Source organism: Dreissena polymorpha, unplaced genomic scaffold (genome assembly GCF_020536995.1).
Source record: "Dreissena polymorpha isolate Duluth1 unplaced genomic scaffold, UMN_Dpol_1.0 chrUn020, whole genome shotgun sequence".
NCBI classification, from domain to species: Eukaryota; Metazoa; Mollusca; class Bivalvia; order Myida; family Dreissenidae; genus Dreissena; species Dreissena polymorpha.
The window spans coordinates 167,328-190,107 of record NW_026273334.1 but is presented as its reverse complement, the minus strand read 5'-3'; the positions used below and the strand labels follow the sequence as shown (position 1 = coordinate 190,107).

The window sequence follows — 22,780 nt, the reverse complement described above, 5'->3', positions numbered from 1 at the left end:
TGTTGGTCTGTCTGTTTATCTGTCTGTTTGCGCCAACTTTAACATTTTGCAATAACTTTTACTATATTGAAGATAGCAACTTCATATTTGGCATGCATGTGTATCTCATGAAGCTGCACATTTTGAGTGGTGAAAGGTCAAGGTCATCCTTCAAGGTCAGAGGTCAAATATATATGGCCAAAATCGCTCATTTTATTAATACTTTTGCAATATTGAAGATAGCAACTTGATATTTGGCATGCATGTGTATCTCATGGAGCTGCACATTTTGAGTGGTGAAAGGTCAAGGTAAGGGTCATACTTCAAGGTCAGAGGTCAAATATATGTGGCCCAAATCGCTTATTTTATAAATACTTTTGCAATATTGAAGATAGCAACTTGATATTTGGCATGCATGTGCATCTCATGGAGCTGCACATTTTGAGTGGTGAAAGGTCAAGGTCAAGGTCATCCTTCAAGGTCAGAGGTCAAATATATGTGGCCCAAATCGCTTATTTTATGAATTCTTTTGCAATATTGAATATAGCAACTTGATATTTGGCATGCACGTGTATCTCATGGAGCTGCACATTTTGAGTGGTGAAAGGTCAAGGTCATCCTTCACAAGGTCAAGGTCATCCTTCAAAGTCAAACGTCATATAGGGGGACATTGTGTTTCACAAACGCATCTTGTTAATTATGTTAATGTTGTAAATAAAATTTTAAAAAAAGCTTTTTTAGACAGTATAACAAGAAACAGAAGTACTCATACTTGTCTGTTATAAAATATATAATTTTAGCCTATAAAACAAGTTAACTGTGACTGAATTTAACATATCTCTTAACAATTATTTTGTTTCTTGTCTTCTCAGATGCCAACCCATTCATAAGCCCTAGCCAAGATGACACAGACCCATTTGGAATGGCATCCTTTGTGCCCAGTCAGGCTCCTTTGAAACATACAATGAGCCTTGATAGTGATATGGAGGTAGGAATTCAGGAGTGAAGGGTTAATAGTGATATGGATGTAGGACTTCAGGAGTGAAGGGTTAATAGTGATATGGAGGTAGGAATTCAGGAGTGAAGGGTTAATAGTGATATGGAGGTAGGACTTCAGGAGTGAAGGTTTGAGAGAGAAAACCTGGCCTTATATAGTTATATGGAGGTAAGAATTCAGGAGTGGAGGGTTGATTGTAATATGAAGGTAGGAATACAGGAGTGGAGGGTTGAGAGTGATATGGAGGTAAGAATTCAGGAGTGAAGGGTTGAGAGAAAAAACCTGGCCTTTATAGTGATATGGAGGTAGGAATTCAGGAGTGGAGGGTTGATTGTGATATGGAGGGAGGAATTTAGGAGTGGAGGGTTGAGAGTGAAACTCTGGCCTTGATAGTGATGAGGATGTAGGAATTCAGGGTTGAGAGTGAAACCCTGGCCTTGATAGTGATATGGAGGTAAGAATTCAGAAGTGGAGGGTTAAGAGTGAAAGCCTGGCCTTGATAGTGATAAGGAGGCAGGAAGTTTGGGAGTGGAGGGTTGAGAATGATATGGAGGAAGAAATTGAGGAGTGGAGGTTTGAGAGTGAAAACCTGGCCTTGATAATGATATGGAGGTAGGAATTCATTAGTAAATGGTTAAGATTAAAAGCCCTGCCTTGCTAGTTATATGGAGGCAGGAATAGAGGACTGGAGGTTTGAGAGTGAAACCCTGGCCTTGATAGTGATATGGAGGTATGAATTCAGGAGTGGAGGGTTGAGCGCGATATGGAGTGGAGTGGCTGGTTGAGAATGATATGGAGGAAGCAATGCAGGACTGGAAGTTTGGGAGTGAAAACCTGGCCTTGATAGTGATATGAAGGTAGGAATTCAGGACTGGAGGGTTGAGAGTGAAAGCCTGACCTTGATAGTGATATGGAGATAGGAATTCAGGACTGGAGGGTTGAGAGTGAAAGCCTGACCTTGATAGTAATATAGAAGTAGGAATTTAGGACTGTAGATTTGAGAGTGTTACTCTGGCCTTGATAGTGATATGAAGGTAGAAATGCAGGTGAGGTGGTTCGAGAGTGAAAGCCTGGCCTTGATAGTGATATGGAGGTAAGAATTTAAGTGGAGGGTTGAGAGCGATATTGGGTTGAGTGGCCTTGATAATGATATGAGGATTTACATTGTGCATTGATGCATGAAATGTATGCGAAATTATTAAGTTATCAATGCAGTCTTAAGTAAATCATTGCGAATTTTTCTCCAAATATTGAACAAGGGTTTGAAACATTTCATCTATCACATTTGACTTTCACATAAAGTATTGATGTGTTGTGTGCCAACTTTCGGTAGCAAGGTGCTTCAATTTTTAAATAGCAAAAATGTGCATATTTTTGTGCGTGAATATTATAATCGTTAACAATGCATATTTATGAGATCCAGCTTGCTGTGTTTATAGTTAAAATAATTTGTAACATCAATTTCAGTTTCTCAGTTCAGATTTTGTTATTTCCTTTCAGGCTGGATTCAGTCAAGGCTTGTCATTTGGGACTGGAGATTTTGGAATGGACAGCTTTGATCCATTCAACACCAATTAAGAACCATGAAACTGTAAATTGGCCTTTGTTTGCTGCTAAGGAAAATGGAATGTGGTGTCTTTTACCATTCCATCTAGTGATGAATTGCTAATGGCATTCTGCAATAGAACTGTCTTGTGTTGTTCTACTAATGTAAAAAATTCTCCACAGTTGTTGTCACGATTACATTTCATTGATAATCACTCATACATCACAAGCTTTGTCATGCAATTATATGTGCAAAATAAGGTTGTCTTTTAAAACATGTAATTTTCTCGTTCAATAATGGAATACAATTCCAGATAGATCATTGTATGATTGATACTTATTGATTGTTTTGTCAATGGCTAGAGTGTGTATACATATGTTATCATTTGCTTGAAGGATTATTATTTTCGCATTTTTTAAGCAGAAAACCAAGTTCAAATAGAAAACTTGATCTAAAGTTTTCATGTAAGTGCACATTAAGTTAATACTTCCCTACTGAGCATTGTGAATATCCGCCATGTTTTTTTCCATTGGCCAGTCTTTAATCGCTTTAAGATTTCATTACAATGCAAATGTAAACGTTTGTTTCTTTGATAATGTTGTAAGGGATCTTTGTTTGTTATACAACATTACAAATTTTACCACACTTTGTTAAAATTTTCTGAAATTATTAGAGTCCCGTTGTGAGAAAACTGGGCATAATGCATGTCCGCACAGGCTTATCAGGGACAACACTTTCTGCTATTATGACATTTTTCATTTAAATGTAGCAATAATCCAATTTAGGCGGAAATTGTCATCCCTGATTAGCCTGTGTGGACTGCACAGGCTAATCTGGGATGACACTTTATGCACATGCATTATGCCCAGTTTTCTCAGAACACGACTCATTAGTTTGCCTTAAAAACAGGAGGAAGTTAAGGCTGTTGTTATATAACGTGCAATAATTGATGTACATGTGGTATTTCTATGTTATCTGAATATTTTATCTAAGTTTTCTTAACTGTATAGTTGACAGTAGACATGATTCTATCATTTGTGTCATTTGTGTTTCATTTAAGTGTTAGAAATCGCTAACTAGTGGTGGAAGTAGCACAATTACATATCCATGTACTAAACATTCCATTTTTATCAGAAGTCTAGTATAGTATAGTTATACCCTCCACCCCCCCACCAAACAAAGTTGAAAGGGAGGTTTACGTCCGTCACCATGCAGATTTATTTTCATTTCTAAAGCTGACTGCTGTTTGCCTGTGATGAACTTTGATCTATGGTTTAAATTTTTAATCAATTACCATGAAACTTTAGACACCTTGATCAGAACCAAGTTGGCCAACTAGCAGGCATTATTTTAATAGAAGTTTGTACTTCTCTTAAATATTCTTGATTTGATGATAAATTGAACAATTTCGAAATAACTTGGCACAAATGTTAAAATATATGAGATTTGTTATGCACATTCGCATGGTGACGGTCATAATTCGACAGATGAAGATAAAAACATAACTTATTGTCAAACCTCTTAATCTGTGTCAAAGTGTTATAACAGGCTTTTGTAAATGTAAACTTTATTATAGTTGAGCTTTATAAACTGTTACTTTTTTTAGTTAAAAGTCTGGTACTCAGAAAAAAATCATTTTTTAAAGGGGCCTTTTCACCGATTTTGGCATGTTTTGAAGTTTGTCATTAAATGCTTTATAATGATAAATGTAAACATTGGATCGAAAAAGCTCCGGCAAAAGGTCAAGAATAAAATTTAAAAAAAGGAAAAAAAAGTAGCCCGCATCAGGGCTCGAACCAGTGACCCCCGGAGTCCTGGAGTAAAAACCAATTAGACCTCTTGGCCTTCCTGCCAAGTATGTATGAGAGACGTATTTTATACTTTATATAAGCAATCTTCGTAGTTTAACAAAATTAAACGACAACAACAGAACTCTCCAAATTATTCAATCGTTTCGCGTTGCAACGCTTTATAATTTTCAGGTTTTTAAATAGTCAAAAGATGCATATAATGGCTATATTAGACCATGGTAAATGTTCAGTATTACTGTTTCCTCGCAAATATCATAACTAAAACGAAAATTTGCGAATCTGAAACAACTTTTTTCAATTTTGTCAATTTACCAATACGTGAAAAGATCCCTTTAAGACTACATTATATTGTTGCCGTGCAGGTCAACATTGTCATGCTTTTTTGTCATTGTTTTACTGTTGAGTTTTTTCTGTTTTGTGTTTATTGTTAACATATGTATGTTACATATTCCTGCATCTAAACATAATTAACTCAATTTCATGTGATTAATTCTCATTTATTTCGAGTCTCTTTCAGATTCCTATTGTGTATATTATGTTACACTAATGAAATATTTCTATAAAGATTTCCTTTCAATTTATTTTCTTTGTCTTTGCTATTCAACCAGTTTAAACTAGAGCTTTGTCACAGACGTGACGAATACCCCCACATGCCGCATTGACACATAATATTTTGCATGTCGTCTTCACAAAAAACAGCGGACACCATGCTCAATTTATTAAAACGCACTAAGTGACCCCTTGACCTAGTTTTTGACCCAGAAAGGCCCATGTTCTAACTTGGCCTTAATACTTCTGACCAAGTTTGGTAAGATCGGATGTAAACTACTTGAATTAGAGAGCGGATACCATGCTGAATGTTAAAAAACGCACTAAGTGACCCCGTGACCTAGTTTTAGGCCCGGAATGGCCCATGTTCAAAATTGTCCCAGAGATCATTTAGATAAAACTTGTGACCAAGTTTGGTGAGGTTGGATGAAAACTACTTGAATTAGAGAGCGGACAACCATGTGTTTGGTGAAGATCGGATGAAAATTACTTGAATTAGAGGGCGGACACTTAATACAGACCGACAGACAGACAGACAGACAAGACAAGTTCACTCCTATATATACTTCGTTTGTGGGGGTATTATAAACATATGCCACGCTTTGGAAAAACAGGGCTTAATGCTTGTTGTCCAAGATTTGGCTGTGCCGTCAGCACAGGCCTATCAGCACAGGCCTATCAGTTACTATATTTTTCTGCTTTTGTGGATTTTTATTTTATTTTAAGAAAGTCTCTTCCTAACGAAAACCAGTATTGGCGGAAATGTTCTCCTTGTTTAGCAGACTGCACAGGCTTATCAGGGATGACACTATACGCATACATTAAGTTTTCCAAAAGCACAGCCCATATTGAAGTTACTTTATTGAGTAACACCGAAATTATTGGTGGCAGCAATTTCAGAAGACCTGAAAATCATACTTTTAAAGTAACATCAATACTTAAAATCAATAAATACTTTGCAAAATATTTAGTAAAATAAAGTTAACGCATGTTCCTTATAGCAATAGCCAAAACTTCAATGCTAAATGTGGTATAATAACATAGATTTAAAGAGATACAAATTGCTTGTTTTTATTTTTTGTGGCACAATAGATTCCATTTTTTAACAATATCTATTCATACGAAACACGAACACTAACTTGGTACATGAATAACAAGAGATTGCCAAGCAATATGGTCCCCTACCGGTGAAACTCCACCATTGTCAGTAAAAATTTTTTTTTATATATTTGTTGCCGTAGCAACCAGAATTTTTGACGTAGGAACAAAGTGAAATGACGTGCATAATCTCCATATTGCCATCAATCCATCTTTCAAGTTTCATGAAAAAATATGAAGAAATTTTAAAGTTACCGCAGGATCCAGAAAAGTGTGACGGACTGACTGAGGGACAGACTGACAGAGTATAAGTCCCCTCTGGTTTCACCGGTAGGGGACAGTATATATATATATATATATATACATGTATATATATATATATAAAGGTCATGAACAACAACTTTTACTATCAAAGCAGATTAATTTTGATGAAACAGTGAAATAGACTTTGCATTGGACAGATTTATGGATTTAAATTCAACTCGATTCTCTTTTACTTATTGCATTTAACAATCCGTCACGAACTCGGTCATCCCTAATGTTCTAGTCATTGTATGAACAATCATTCATCCTCAAATTTCTTTTCCGACAATGCATTCTCATCACCTAGTTCTTACATCTGGCATACTCTATGCAAACATATTCTTATAACACTGATATTTATTGTTTTAATGATACTCTGATGAGACAAACTATGCAATAATTTAATTATTCGATTTAACCCCTTTCTAACACCGATTGTATTGTGCATCATGGATATATACCCTAATTGCCTAAAGAAAAGTCTGCTTAACCTAATGGACCTTAACAAATTCAACTCGTATTTATTTCGAGGTCCTACATCAATTAGGCCACAGCCTTCATTCTAAAATGTATAATCAACCCCGGGTTTCACACATTTATTTAAGAATGTGATTTTTATCCAATTGACTCTACCCAAGCACTCCATTTTTATGCCGAAATACAACAATCTGCCTCAGGCAAGTTTCCCACCTAGATATCACATGAAGCGACAAGGCCTTAAGTAAAATACAGCATGTACTTCCACATATTGCTTGGGGTACAGGTTATGAATTGTACTAGGTAATGCAATTATGTTTTTCCATTATGGCGAAATATCTCAACTACCGGTAAGATGATGAACACAAATCTATTTATCTAGTAATCATTTATTACAATCAGTTTATTTACATACATCAGTGATTTGTTCACATGGTATTGTTCATGGTTAAAATGGTTTTTATACAATGCAAGATACATTCCTGTATATGGATAATGATGAGAGTTATGTGTAAACACATGCAGCATTAGCATCTGACATGTTGAAGTGTTACCAAAGATTTACCAAAATGTAGATACAAAATATAATGTAATACATCATGTGGTTCTGTACATGGAAAAAGTGAAAATGAAGCTAACGACCAAAAAAACAACTAACACATTTACTCATTCACTATCAAAGTGAGAACAAGCAACTGAGCTACGAAATAATAATTCATTTTAAAATGATGTTCTTGAAGAAAAAGATCTTATCAACAGAAAATTCATTGACAGTTTGCAGCATGAAATAACAGATATACTTATTATTTAAAAAGAAAAGAAACAGCTGCACAATAAACTGACATGATATTTATGTAAGAAATGGATGGAAACAATTTATTTACATTTATACACAGGTATGACCTGAAAAGTACACATAATGTACAAGTATCAGATAAGCGATTCCCCGTCTTTACATGAAGTGAACATTTAACAATGATAGATAAATGTATGAATGAAAATTCAACATATTACAACATCTAACTTAAATAAAAGATATTGCAAGTTCATTATTATAGTTTAAAGATGACATTGACAGCAAATTATTCACGTCATGCTTAAAGGGGTTTACGCCATATGTGGCCAGCTTAGTCCCAAATTGCAATTGCAAATTGAGGCAGTCTGGTTAGGAGCTACTCTGTCCTCTGTGATCACCATAAAACCTTGCACGACTATAGCTTACGGGGTAGCTCCTCACTAAACTGCGCTCATGCTTTTTTGCATAACGCCGTTCATATTATATTTTAATGAAGATTTTGTTCTGACTCCTTTTGCAATTCATGCATCAATTACCAACATTTTTAGCAATTAATCTATTCCAATTAACAAGGCTTATTTTGCCTAGTAATGTATTTATTTATGCTTAATTACTAAATGATCAATGTTTTGTTACATCAATGGCTAAAATGGGCATGTCTTAGTATTTGATATCATTTATCTAATGAAGCAGTGTGCATATTGCATATGAGGCATAATCTGTGTAACTATAAGCAATAAGTATGCGCGTGTGAACGTCTCGAAATTGTGCTTATTTCAAATACAATTTCATAAAATAGACAACAATAATAAATCTTGTTTCTGTACATCAAACTTTATATTGATATGTTAATAATAAAATTGATGGTATATAATGATGAGGTGTACATGATGAATTGTTTGCTTTACAGGTCTTATGTTTATAAATGTTATTGTAAATGTAACAGAAACATACACTTGTAGAACATGAAGTCTCGAAACCAGACACCTTAGCTAGCTCTAAGAATAAATCCCATACATAATATATTTCTATAAATTTTAACAATCATACATACAATAAATCGGGAAGAACTCAAGTCCATTTGCATAAAAATAGTGGTAAACCAGAAAAAAAGTAAAGGATTTTGGCTTTCTTCACAACTTTAAATTAAAAATTGCAACACAAATTAGAAATTACCTTGATAACATAAAATAATATACTAAATTCAACAACAATAATTTCACAATAGACTGATCCCGGAAAAGCACAAGTTTAGAAAGACCCACTAATCACCTCAGTACAAACAACACCGGTCCATTATATCAACCAATGATAGCTTACTTTAAATAATAACGGTTGATACAGAGCTACAGATAAGGTGCGTATTTGCGTAAATACCCAATGTAAAATTGCCTATTATGCATAGACAAATAAAACTCTGCTTACCGAAACCCAATTGAATTTGCTGATTACGCATATCGCATTTTTCCTCTGAGTAACAAGTAAATCTGTCCCGGAAATACCCGGGTCCGATTACCCGGACTCTTTCCGTTTCGTCCACGCGCTTTCAGTATAATCTTCAGCACAATTATATGTACAGAAGAAAGCGTCTATGTAACTATGTGTTATTGCTGTGAAAATGTCGAAACCACGAGGCCGTAAAAAGGGAAATATCGTATCCCAGGCACAAAAAACTCAATTTTAAGTTTTTTAACCACTAGCAACACAAAATCAGAAGCGGAAAATATAGTGAAACTAATTCTGGACGATATTGTGTCGGAGGCTAGCGCAGACAGTGCTTACATTGTAAGAAAACTGGTGGAAAAAATTGTCGATTTTTTTTTTAATCAAGACTGTATATTATGGATACATCTACATAATTACACAAGATCTCTGAAACTAATCAATTAAGAGTGGAACTTCAACCAGCTCATTCAGGTGAAAATAAAAAACGATGAAAATACACAATTTTAACACAAAAATACACAATTGTCAATTAAAGTAGTGGGTACCGACTTTTTTTTGTACCCAATTGAAAATGAAAATACCCAATTGAACTCAAAATAGTAGGTATTTACCCAATTACTCAGAAAAGTTATCTGGAGCTCTGTTGATACGGTGTGTGATTTTGAAAGGAATATAAATGGGTCATGTTTATTTGTACTAGCAGATTAGTGGGTTTTCCCAAAAAGTTGCTTTTTCCGGGATACATATATTGATAACATAATTGGGTAACAAAAAAGGGACTCGATGACAAGTAAGTGAACTTTTCACATGAGCTAAGATTAATGCGTACTAATTCAAGTAATTGATGCCTATATTGTCTCACTAGTCTGCAAACGAAACTTTAGTCCCAATTATAAATCTGAGCTATTCTTATATAGAAAGCAAAGGTGAAGGACTTAATATTTAGCGTACAATATATGGGGTATTAAGCAAGAAAAGACCATGCACAAGTATTAAAAACTCAGATCTTTGAACAAAAGGTGAAAGAATCTCAAACATCCATTCACATGCATTTGATTTTAACAACAATATTTTTTTCATAAAAGGTCTTCAACAATATTAAAATTATTCAATCAAGCCATATTTTAAAGTCAATGTCTTAAAATTATCAGTTTTAGCTTTGTTTTCAAACCAAACGATATAGTTTTGCTCCTTTATATATGGTGTTGTCAAAGCAAATATATATGGCTATAACACAAATATATATAATTACATGTATACTACTACCTCATCAATACCAATAAACACATCTAAACTCTCTTTATGTTTCACGATCAAACAACTTACTGTTTTTGCAATAATAAGCTTATAAACAGATTAAATGTCTCATACAGAGGTACGTACTATATTAACGGTAGTCATTGAATCCATAAACCCTTAAAAATTAAACAAGTTACAGATAAGCAGTGTTTTTACAAAAGGAAATACATCAACATGGCACACAACAAATCATATACACTACTAACATGCACAATCAAATTATCTTTTTATTACAAAGTACTTTCAGTGTCTGTAAAATAACTGCTTAAAGTAAACATAGTCATTGGCCATCGTCCGCGAAATTTAATTTACTTAGTTACTGACCCAAACTTCGACTAAGTAGACTAGAATTCCCAAACGAAATCAATAATTTTAATCAAATATTCAGGTTCTTAACATTTAAAAGAATAAATGTCACACACACAACGCTACATATTTAGTTTTCTCATCTTTCTCTACAAATATATATTTTGCTCGCCCAAAACTGTAATAACTAGATTAAGTCAAAATCTATTTAAAATGACTAGTAACACAGAAATATTTCAAATACAATTTTTTTTTTACTCCGTCAATTGAATTAACAAAAAAAGAGTTAACATTATTTCATTAATATTTATTTCAATGTAAGTAACCATTCAACCAGTAGCATTCATCAGACAAAGGAATAAAATGGGAAACACATGATGTAGAAAGAATGTAATTCAATATGGGATTGATGTGATTTCTCAATCTTATGTTCCTGTTTCATATATCTTGATTTTAACATGTAAACTATACAGACAGAATTATTCTGTATGTACTTAAAGCGCATTCAAAATATTAATGAACAACTTTCTTACTTTTAAGAGTTCTTCAATTATAACAAAACTCTTTTTTTAACAGTAGCTTTTGTACATAACGTACATGTATGAGCTAACTATACATATGCATAATAAAGGTATTTCCATAATGAAGAACAAACCACTTGCAAAACGCAAGATAAACCCAACAAATAACAAAAGGAAACAACATTCAAATTTACATATATTGAACAACAAAACAAATGCATAGGACCATAACATAACAACCAACCCGGACAATCAAAGAGCAATAGGATGTTTCTTTTTGTTATGCTCCGCAAGTCGTTTTTTCGGGTAAATTGCCATAAAGTAAATATCGCAGATGCTGCAATATGGTGGAGACTCGTACATATGTCCTTCCATATGGGCACGGAACAATTCCTCTTCCACAAATTTATCGCCACAAATTCGACACTCAAAGTTCTTAATTTCATTTTTCATTTTTGTGGACAGTTTCTCTTTAGCTCGGGCCACTTCTGGATTGGCTATCTCCTCCTGTTTCTTTGTGGCATTCAATTCAAGCTGTGACGCAAGTGTGTCCCTCACTTTGGCTCTCCATTTGATCAGTGCTTTTTCAGCTGAGATTTTTGTAACAGACGGTTGCTGAGGTCTTGCTTTTTTCTCCTCCGCTTCACAATCTGTTCCTTTCCCCTGCTCCTTAGTATTGTTATTGTACCTTTCACTTTGCTCACCGGACTTACTAACATTGTCACAACCAGACGCTTCCTGAGATGAACCTTCCACACTGTCCAAGCCTTTAAAGTCAACACTATCTGATGTGTCTGTTTCACATACATCATTCATTTTCCCTGAGATAGGCCCGGACCCTTGACCATTTTCATTCACAACCTTACTGCTATTGTCATAATTACCCTTTCGGCTTTTCTTTTCTGGTATTTCAGAATCTTCTTCACCTTTACTGTAAGTTCGCTTTCTTTGATTCTTTGAAGTCTCTTTATTGTCAGATGTAGTTCCGATCATTCCACTTTCATTCAGGCCCTTACCACTATCACTGACATTCTCATTTGCACTTGCATCAGTAGTATTGCCTTTTACTTCACTGACATTCAAGTCACTTTCAGAAGCCACATTACTTCCATGGTCAACAGACACAGACAAAGCAGGCGAATCTGCGCAAGTCTCCCCATCGTTCTGATGAATTTTAGTATGGATATACAAGTCCCTTTTCTTAGTAAAAGATTCTGAGCAATCTTTGCACGGAAACGGTTTCTGTTGTTTTTCTTTCTTTTTCATGTCAGATCTAGATATTGGACTGCTAGAACTTTGCTCATGCCCAGGATGGGCAGAATTCATGTGACGCACTATGTGGGTTTTCAAATTATAAACTTTCTCACAATGTTGGCAAGGAAAGCTTTCAGATTTGCTCTGATTTTTTCGCATGCTCACTGTACTGCTACTGCTATCATTCTTATTGCTGCTTTCTTCTTTGCTGTCATTCATATTCAATGGTGAGAGACGAATGACTAACTTTGGACTTCTTTTTGGTGTACTGGTTGATATTGGTTTGACATCTTCTGTCTCAAGATTTCGTGTCCGGGTTCTCAATTTGCCAACAATAGGTGTCGACTTTGTAGAGGATGCTACCAAATCTTTTTTCTTCAATAATTTCGGAGCTGCCCCCTTGTGTTTAAACTGAATATGAATGTTCAAGTACTGTGAACTAGAAAACAACTTTTTACAAAATTCACATTCACTTTGAGTCTTGGCATGTTCATCATTATCATCCACTTTCACTGCTGAATTCCCAGATCCACTGTTGCATTTGAGAGATTTTGCTATATTTTTCAGCTTTCTGTGCATGGTTCTTTTCAATATCAACTTGCGAATGTGTGGTTTTGATATTTTCTGTTCTAGAGTGCTTCGTAATACTCTGTCAGTGCCCTTCAATTTAAAATTCTTGTCAACCTTCTTCAATTTTATAGATGTAATTTTCTTTCCTGCACTTGCCTCACCTTCAGTCAATTTTGCTTTCTTGCTCTCTTTTTTGTCTAGCTTTCTAGTTCTAGTACCTTTTGGTTTGTATTCTTTTTCTGAAACAGATTCCCCATCCGTATCATCATCTTCACTCCCAGAGGTATTCCTTATCCTTGAGCTATGTCGCCGTTTTCTTCCTGAATTACTTTCATCAATTTTCATGTTGACCTCTTTTTGTTTTGTTACCTTCCCAGAGCTTTTGTTTTCACTACTACCTCCTTCTGATTCTTCTGGTACATACTCCACATCTGATGAATCTGATTTTGATTTAACAGTCTCATCTTCCTCAGTGTGTTCTACATCTTCACTTTCTTCAGCATTAGAAGCTTTCTTATCACCTTTTCCTGTTCCCTTGATGCTCAAACGTTTATCCTTACCCTTCTTAGGTGTAGTTCTTTGAAGAATTTCAGGCTTTCCATTCTGTTTCAGCAGTTCATTAATTTCACGAATTTCAGACAGATGGTCACATATCACCTCACTGACTCTACCAGTTTTAAGATCAAACTTTAAACCTTCACCATCTAATTTCCAGTAAACTTTAATTAGTGGATCATGATAAACTTTTATATGATTGTCCAAACCCTTTTCACTAAGGAACACCGATTCACAATTGTTGCATGGAAAAGAACCTTTCTTACGATGTTCAAGCAAATGTGAAACATAATGTCCCCTTGATTCAATCTTAACATTACACACTGGACAAAGTTTGGGATGAGGTAGTTCAATTTGTGAATGAGCAATCCGTTCATGAGATTTTTCATGAATTTTCAGGTAAACCATTTTGGAGTAACTTCTTTCACAAAATCCACAGGTAAATACCTGTTTAATATGCGACTTCAAATGTTCAATATACTTATCTTCTTTCAGTTCTTTGTTGCACAATGCACAATTAAGAAGTCTTGCCCCACGCTTTCGCTTGACATTCTCCTTATCTGTCTCAGGCTCAGGTTCATCAGTTTTTGATGCTTCACATTCAGCCATTGCAGGATCATCTGTCTTCAGTTTTCCTATCTCATCATAAATATATTCATCAATATGCACATGTTGTCGATGCTCATCCAGCTTTTGAGCTTTGAGATATGTGAACTCACAAGCATAGCAATTGAAAAGTTTATGGGTTTTTATATGCTCTGACAGAAGTGTCTTCAGCACCTTTGAATTGCACAACCTGCACTTAACTCTGGAAATATGTTTAGTTCCTTCATGGACTTCATCCTTCTCGCTTTCAGATTTTAAAAGATCAGTTTCAAACACTTTAGTGTCCACCACCATAGGTTTATCATTGTCTGATTCATTAACAGTTTGATCCTCAAAATCACCAGTAACAGGATTAAGAACTAAAATGGTCTTAACCCTCTTTTCTTTTACTTCAATCTTTGTTTCTACTTTAACAGCTTTTACACTGCTATAATGCTCAACCTTTGGGATGATTTCTTTACAGTCCTCTATTTTAACCTTCCAGTCTTTTTCACTATTCTTTTCATCTTTATCAAGCTTTACTTCAGTTCTTTCTGATTTAAAACTTTTACTTTCCCTCTTTGTTGATATTTCAGACTTGACAGATTCTTTTGAAACATCTTCATGAAACTGAATATGATACAAGTAAGTCCCTTTACAGCAAAAAGTTTTGGGGCATAGTTCGCATGTAATCTGACTGCTCTCTAAGGTAGAATGAGATTTCAGCACATGTCTATCAAGATAGTGCTTTTTGGAAAACATCCTAGAGCACAAGGTACATGGAATTGTCTTTGATGGATCGAATTTTGATGAATCACCTTGCTCACTTTGAGAGTTATTTATTTCTGATACTGAAGAACCAGTTGTTTTATATTCTAAGACACTGGCATCGTAATCTTTCTTCACATAGACAAAGTGTTTATGCTCCCTTGGGTGACACTTTCTCATGTGACCTACCAGGACTTTTTCTGAAGAGTACGACCATTCACAAATTGTGCATGAATATTCAGTATGATCACGGCGAATGTGTGTTATAAAATTATCTTTCTTGAACGACTGCTGGCAAATATTACATATGATATCATTCGGCTTATTAGTGGCAAGCAATTCGGCGTCACAGTGGTATTTCATGTGGTAGATGTAATAACCTTTTTCAAATCTGTGCTGGAATGATAAGTTACAGATCTCACAATACAATCTACTGGGATCTTTCGGATGCTTTTCAAAATGTTTACTGAGATCCATCTGATTTTCAAATGCTTGATTGCAGTCATAGCAAGTAAATTTCGACTCAGCATCTGCAGAATCGGCTTCGTTTTTCTTTCCATCTTGATCTTTTCCAATGTCCTCATCTTCATAAACTATACCTTTCTTTTCTTTCGGCTTTGTAGTTTTCTTCTCAATTTTTGTATTGAGAACTTTCTTATTTTTCTTGGTTGTTTCCTCACATTTTTCACTGTTCTTATCTTTGAGGTCAGCAACAGCTTTTACAACCTCTGTTGATTTCTCGGGTTCATTAATTAATTCATTGTTAAATATTTCAGGTTTCTGCTTCTTGGCAGATTCCTTCTTGGGACTTTTTATTTTCACATTATCTTTCAGTTTGCTTGTTGTAGACTTTGGGACAAGTGTGTCTACAGCATTCGGCAATTCATTCCTATGCTCACTCATCAAATGGGTTACATATTCAGTCTTATGAATAAACACCTGGTCACATTTTTCACAATCTAATGTTGGGTGTGTTTTCAAGTGTTTCACAAGGTTTTCCACTTCAATTTCCTGTTCACAGACCTGACAGTTTATATATTTATCTGATTCTGACTCCACACTTTCAAAACTTCTGTCTATTGAGCCACCGGTCAAAGGCACAGCTTTTTTAGTTCCAGCAGTAGGCTCTTTAGATTTCAGATCTTTTATCTCCACATTGCCTTCCCCGTGCATTTTCACCACATGATACACATAATTTCCTTTAAATTCAAACCCTGCCTCACAAACTTCACAATAAAATAGCCTCACGTCACGCTGGTGCACTTTCTCATGACGTGCACATTTCAACTTTGACTTGAACTGTTTTTTACAAATGTTACATTCATAATGTTCTGGATTGGAATGAATTTTATTACTCTCTGCAGTTTTAGGTGATTCTTTCACCGAGGGTGGAATCGCTGTTGCTGGTTTAACTGTTAGATTCTGTGACAGAGAACTGGGACCATTAAGTGGGGACCCTAAAACTGCCTTTGGGTGACTCTCATTCAGATCACTTGTCACTGCTGAAACATGGGGAAGCGTAGTTTGATTAACCATACCCTGTGCATGAATCTTCAAATGCTTTGAAAGTTCATTCATGTCCCCAAATGGAGCATGGCAAATGTAACACTCCTTTAAGGAATCACGAGAGTTTCCAACTGCACTTTGGACCTTTTCTGTGGAGATACTTGAACAAACAGCTGGTCTAGAAGGCACTGGAGCATGGATATGTGTTTGAGACTGGCTGCCTTTATAATAATCACTGTAGGTCATCTGCGATGAAGCTGTTGTATGGTTATATCCAGGGGGCATATGTCCAACGGATACATGAACAGGAATAGGACTTGCAATCTGAGGTCGAGACATCTGCGGCTGCTGCTGCATTTTGTGATGCTGATGCTGCATGTTCTGATCCAGTTTTGGAATGGTGTCTTGATATTGGGAATGGTTCATTTGAGGTGTATGGTTACCACTGTGAGGTGGTTGACCATAGTGCAATGTCTGCTTTGGAAGTGGTAGAATCTGCTCAACCTTGGCAGAGGGGTCCGGTAAACCTTGGTTGTAGTAGTTAAGAGGACCAGGTTGCGGTAAATTGTTAGGCATGTTGTACCGTGGGGGCGCATGACTGGGATACGGCAGCATGTAATATGAAGACTGTGTCGGAGAGGCCAGAAGCTTGCTGAAACTGCCATGCCCAGCTGGCTGGTTGTCGCTGCCTTGCAGAGGGAAGCCTTGCTGGGAGTACACTCGTGAATCGCTGGAGGATAATGATGGTGATGCATACATTTGGGAGGCCATTGGCTTCGATGGAGGATCGTACAGATTACTTGTAAGACTCTCAAGAAAACTGGGGCCCCCATAGTGCAGTGGTTGGTGATTCTGCAAAAGAAAAATGAAACAATTGACTAAAAATGTAGTTCTGGGTTAAAATTTATTATTTAGTAAATATACGTGAGATTGGCTACGGGCAGCTTATAAGATCTATGTCTTGCTTCCAACGCTGCCCGAAGCAAATCTCGCATATATTGAGTAATAAATGTAACCTCAAGAGTGTTTACAAGATTTTTATATAGCCATATAAGTAAAACTGCCATATCATTTTTTTTCAACCGAACAGATTGAAACATTTTTGAACTCTGAAATGGTATCAATTTGACAATTTGTTTTGACTAAGTTTCATGAAGATAGGACAATACATGTGCACTCTATGTAAAGTATTCACAAGGTATTACTATATCTATATATAAGGAAAACTGCCCCACCACCAGGTGGCCATGTTTATTAACGCACCGGAAACATTTCAAACTCAGCCTTAATATCACAGTAATATATGTTCTGAGTAAGTTTAACCCTTTCAGTGCGGCAACCGAATTTTGAAGGCCTTTGCAAACAGTTTGGATCCAGATGAGACGCCACAGAACGTGGTGTCTCATCAGGATCAAAACTGTTTGCTATTCTGATAATATTCTTTGAAAAAAATTGAAGAAAATGCTAATTTTAGCAATTCAGCAGACGACATTTTAGCAGACGACAAATTTCCCAGCATGCAAAGGGTTTATGAAGATTGGACCTATAGAATGTTCATAAGCTTTTTATTTAATTTTATCCAGTGACCTTGTTTTTTTATTCTACATGATCTTGGCCGAGACATTATTGGTACATTTGTTCTGAGCAAGTTTCAATAAGCAATGTGGCTTTCAGAGTGTTCACACGGCAAATGTTGACATTGCACAACAAATGACAAAGACAAAGCTATTGCAAAAGCTCATCATGAGAAATTTTAACTATTCAATTTTTTAGTAGAAAATATCAGTTTCTGCAACAATAATGAATTGGAGTAGAAAGATCAGGGTAATTTGGTATGCTATTCATATAGCCTAATTTTTATGTAAAACAAGAGATGTGTTTGTCCGAAACACAATTCCCCCTACTGCGCTGCTTTGATTTTTTTAATTATATCCCTTTAAAAAATATTACTTTCCTTGTGAAAATGATCTGTACCTGCCAAATGATATAAAACAAGAGGGCCAAGATGGCCCTAGTTCGCTCACCTGAGAGGAGTCAGTTCATTTAATCTTTACCAAATGTCAAACTTGACCTAGATATTGTCCAGACAAACATCCTGGTCAAGTTTCATCATTATGGCATTTATTATGTGATTTTTCATATTATCAAACTTGACTGAGATCTTTCGGCAACTTTCATAAAGAATGCTTGAGAAGTGTGAATGTTAGAGTGTTTAAAAACCAAATGTGGACGAACAGACAGCGGACAAAGACCAATTCTAAAACCTCACCTGAGCAATCAGGTGTGCTAAAAAGTGTGTTTCACCTATCTGAGCCATTTTCCAACTTGTCTGAGAAATCAATAAACCCAATGTATTGACTAAGTTTCACGATGATTAGGCAAAAAATGAGACTTCTAGAGTGTTCGATCACAAGTTTTCTCTCTAGTCACAAAAGGAAAACTGCCCCCCTCCCTGGCGGCCATGCTTTTTGACCGATTGGGACCATTTGCAAACTCATCTGAGATATATATAAAACCAATCATTTCACCAAGTTTCATGATGATTGGGCAAAAAATGTGACTTCTAGAGAGTGTTCACAAGCTTTTTTTACTATATAAAAATAAGAAAACTGCACCCCGCCCCCCCTGGCAGCCATGTTATTCAACTGACCGGAACCATTTTTTAACTCAACTCTCGTATCAAGGAAACAAATGTTCTGACCAAATTTCATGAAAATTGGGCCAAAAATGTGACTTCTAGAGTGTTCACATGTTTTCACTATATGCATACAGAGAAAAATGCCCCGCCCACTGGCCGCAATGTTTTTCACCGATCTGGACCATTTTCGAACTCGTCCGGGATATCAATAAAACCAATGTTTTGTCCAACTTTCATGATGATTGGGCAAAAATTGTGACTTCTAGTGTGTTTTCAAGGTTTCTCTATAGCCAAATAAGGAAAACTGACCCGCCCAGCCAAATAAGGAAAACTGCCCCGCCCACTGGCGGCCATGTTTTTCAACGGACCAAAACCACTTTTGAACTCGACCAACATATCATTAAGACAAACATTTTGAAAATGTTACATGAAGATTGGGCATGAAATGTGACTTCTACAGTGTTTACAAGGTTTTTCTTTTTTTGACCTAGTGACCTAGTTTTTGACCCAGCATGACCCAGTTTCCAACTCCATTGAGATATCATTGGGACAAATCTTCTGACCAAGTTTCATGAAGATCGGACAAAAAATGTGGCCTCTAGAGTGTTTACAGGGTATCTCTATAGCCAAATAAGGAAAACTGCCCTGCCCAGTGGCGGCCATGTTTTTCAACAGACCAGAACCAGTTTTGAACTCAACCAACATATTACGACAAACATTTTAACAAATTTTCATGAAGATTGGGCATGAAATGTGACTTCTACAGTGTTTACAAGGTTTTTCTCTTTTTTTTGACCTAGTGACCTAGTTTTTGACCCGGTATGACCCAATTTCGAACTCGACCTAGATATCATCGGGACAAAGCTTCTGACCAAGTTTCATGAAGATCAGAAAAGAAATGAGCCCTCTAGAAAATACACTGTATTATTATGAAAACATTAATAGTCAAAGGGGAGTAACTACTGTAAACTTAAATGCAATATTAAGAAGAGTTGTCTCGCATGTTACATGACCTTAATTCATGATTGTTTACAAGCCTTACAACTATATAAATACAAGCAAAACTGCCCGTCCCCCTGTTTTTAAACTGATCGGAACCATTTTCGAATTCAACTCTCATATCAAGGAAACAAATGTTCTGAGCAAATTTCATGAAAATTGGGCCAAAAATGTGACTTCTAGAGTGTTCACATGTTTTCACTACATACATATAGAAAAAAATGCCATGTTTTTTCACCTATCTGGACCATTTTTTAACTCATCCGAGAAATCAATAAAACCAATGTTTTGACCAACTTTCATGATGATTGGGCAAAAATTGTGACTTCTAGAGTGTTTACAAGGTTTCTCTATAGCCAAATAAGGAAAACTGCCCCGCCCACAGACGGCCATGTTTTTCAACGGACCAGAACCACTTTTGAACTCAACCAACATATCATTAAGACAAACATTTTGACACAGTTAAATGAAGATTGGGCATGAAATGTGACTTCTACAGTGTTTACAATTTTTTTCCTTTTTTGACCTAGTTTTTGACCCGGCACGACCCAGTTTTGAACGCGACCGAGTTTTCATTGGGATCAAGCTTCTGATCAAGTTTCATGAAGATCAGACAATAAATTTGGCTTCTAGAGTGTTTACGAACAAATGTGGACGGACAGACAGACGGACGGACAGACGACGGACAAAAAAAGGTCACAAAAGCTCACCTGAGCAATCAGATGAGCTAACAAGAGCACCGCCTTGCGGGTGCAGACCGCTCATCTATTTTCTTTTTAAAGGTGAAGGGACTATTTTCAATCACAAAGGAGGGAGGGGTGGAGTGAAGAGGGGTGCATTGTGTGGGGGTGTGGACATTTATTACATTATGTTCCAAAAATGAAAAAAAAGGAAAAAAAAAATTCGGGGGGTGGGGGGGTGGTGGGGGGGGTTGGGGTGGGTATTCTTGGATGCGATGGTTGGAGGGTATTTCAAACATAAAATAATAAAAATAAATATTTGTGTTTTTTAACAGTTTCAACAAAAATTGGGGGGGGGGGGGTGAGGTGGAGGGTATAGTGTGAGGGTGTGGTGGTAATTTGTGAGATGAAAAAAAAAAAATTAGGGGGGGAGATTTTGGTGGGGGGTTGGGTGAGGGGGGGGGTGGGGATTTTTTGGGTGTGATGGTTGGACGGTATTTCAAACATAAAATAATCAAAATAAATAGTTTTGTTTTTTAACCGTTTAAAAAAAAAAAAAAAATTGGGGAGGGGGTGGGGTGGGGGGTATAGTGTGGTGGTCATTTGTGAGATGATCTTAAAAAAAAATAATAGGGGGGGGGGCAGTCTATTGTTGGGTGGAGTCTATTGTGGTATGTCAGGTAAGAGTAGTTTTGTCAAAGTATCAATCAAATCTAATCATAAATAAAGAAGTTATGGCAATTTTAGCAAAATTTAATAATTTGACCTTGAGTCAAGGTCATTCAAAGGTCAAGGTAAAATTCAACTTGCCAGGTACAGTAACCTCATGATAGCATGAAAGTATTTGAAGTTTGAAAGCAATAGCCTTGATACTTAAGAAGTTAAGTGGATCGAAACACAAAATTTAACCATATATTCAAAGTTACTAAGTCAAAAAATGGCCATAATTCCGTAAAAATGACATCTAGAGTTATGCAACTAGTCCTTTTACTGTACCCTTATGACAGTTTGCGAGTGTTCCAAGTATGAAAGCAATATCTATGATACTTTAGGGGTAAAGTGGACCAAAACACAAAACTTAACCAAACTTTCAATTTTCTAAGTATAAAGGGCCCATAATTCCGTCCAAATGCCAGTCAGAGTTACATAACTTTGCCTGCACAGTCCCCTTACGAAAGTTAATAAGTGTTGCAAGTATGAAAGCAATAGCTTTGATACTGTAGGAATAAAGTGGACCTAAACACAAAACATAACCAAACTTTCAATTTTCTAAGTATAAAAAGGGCACATAACTCTGTCAAAATGCCAGTCAGAGTTACATTACTTTGCCTGCACAGTCCCCTTATGATAGTAAGTGTTTCAAGTATGAAAGCAATAGCTTTGATACTTAAGGAATAAAATGGACCTAAACACAAAACTTAACCAAAATTTTCAATTTTCTAAGTATAAAAAGGGCACATAATTCTGTCAAAATGCATGCCAGAGTTATCTAACTTTGCCTGCCCAGTCCCCTCATGATAGTAAGTAAGTGTACCAAGTTTGAATGCAATAGCATTGATACTTTCTGAAAAAAGTGGACCTAAACGCAAAACTTAACCAAAATTTTCAATTTTCTAAGTATAAAAAGGGCACATAATTCAGTCAAAATGCACTCCAGAGTTATCTAACTTTGCCTGCCCAGTCCCCTCATGATAGTAAGTAAGTGTACCAAGTTTGAATGCAATAGCATTGATACTTTCTGAGAAAAGTGGACCTAAACGCAAAACTTGATGACAATAGCTAATAATTCTTTTTCAAAAAATAGATGAGCTAAAAACAACAAGGGCTGTTTGTAAAACATGCATGTCCCCCATATGGACTGTCAGTTGTAGTGGCAGCCATTGTGTGAATACGTTTTGTGTCACTGTGACCTTGACCTTGTGACCTGAATCAATGTACCTATGAAGTTTCATGATCCTAGCACAGAGCAACTCACCCTGCAGGGTGAGTGGCCCTGACAATCCACTCGCCCATCACTTTAATCTACTCGTCCTGCATTAAAAACAAGAGGGCCAAGATGGCCCTAGTTCGCTCACCTGAGAGGAGTCGGTTTATTCA

General features: G+C 36.1%; 2 protein-coding genes across 16 annotated transcripts in view; one reads left to right on the top strand and one right to left on the bottom strand.

Moving 5' to 3' along the window:
• LOC127863617 (PTB domain-containing engulfment adapter protein 1-like) overlaps window positions 1-4,912 on the top strand; it is a 49,055-nt gene extending 44,143 nt beyond the window's left edge. For all 15 annotated transcript variants that reach the window (XM_052403237.1, XM_052403239.1, XM_052403238.1 and 12 more), the window contains 2 exons: window positions 852-967; window positions 2,477-4,912. In XM_052403237.1, coding sequence (XP_052259197.1) covers window positions 852-967; window positions 2,477-2,554 — 194 coding nt within the window. In that variant the 3' untranslated portion in view covers window positions 2,555-4,912. The remainder of the gene's footprint in view (window positions 1-851; window positions 968-2,476) is intronic.
• A 2,221-nt stretch (window positions 4,913-7,133) lies between these two features.
• Window positions 7,134-22,780, bottom strand: part of LOC127863610 (uncharacterized) — a 29,679-nt gene continuing 14,032 nt past the window's right edge. The window contains exon 4 of the mRNA XM_052403212.1: window positions 7,134-17,218. Coding sequence (XP_052259172.1) covers window positions 11,381-17,218 — 5,838 coding nt within the window. The 3' untranslated portion in view covers window positions 7,134-11,380. The remainder of the gene's footprint in view (window positions 17,219-22,780) is intronic.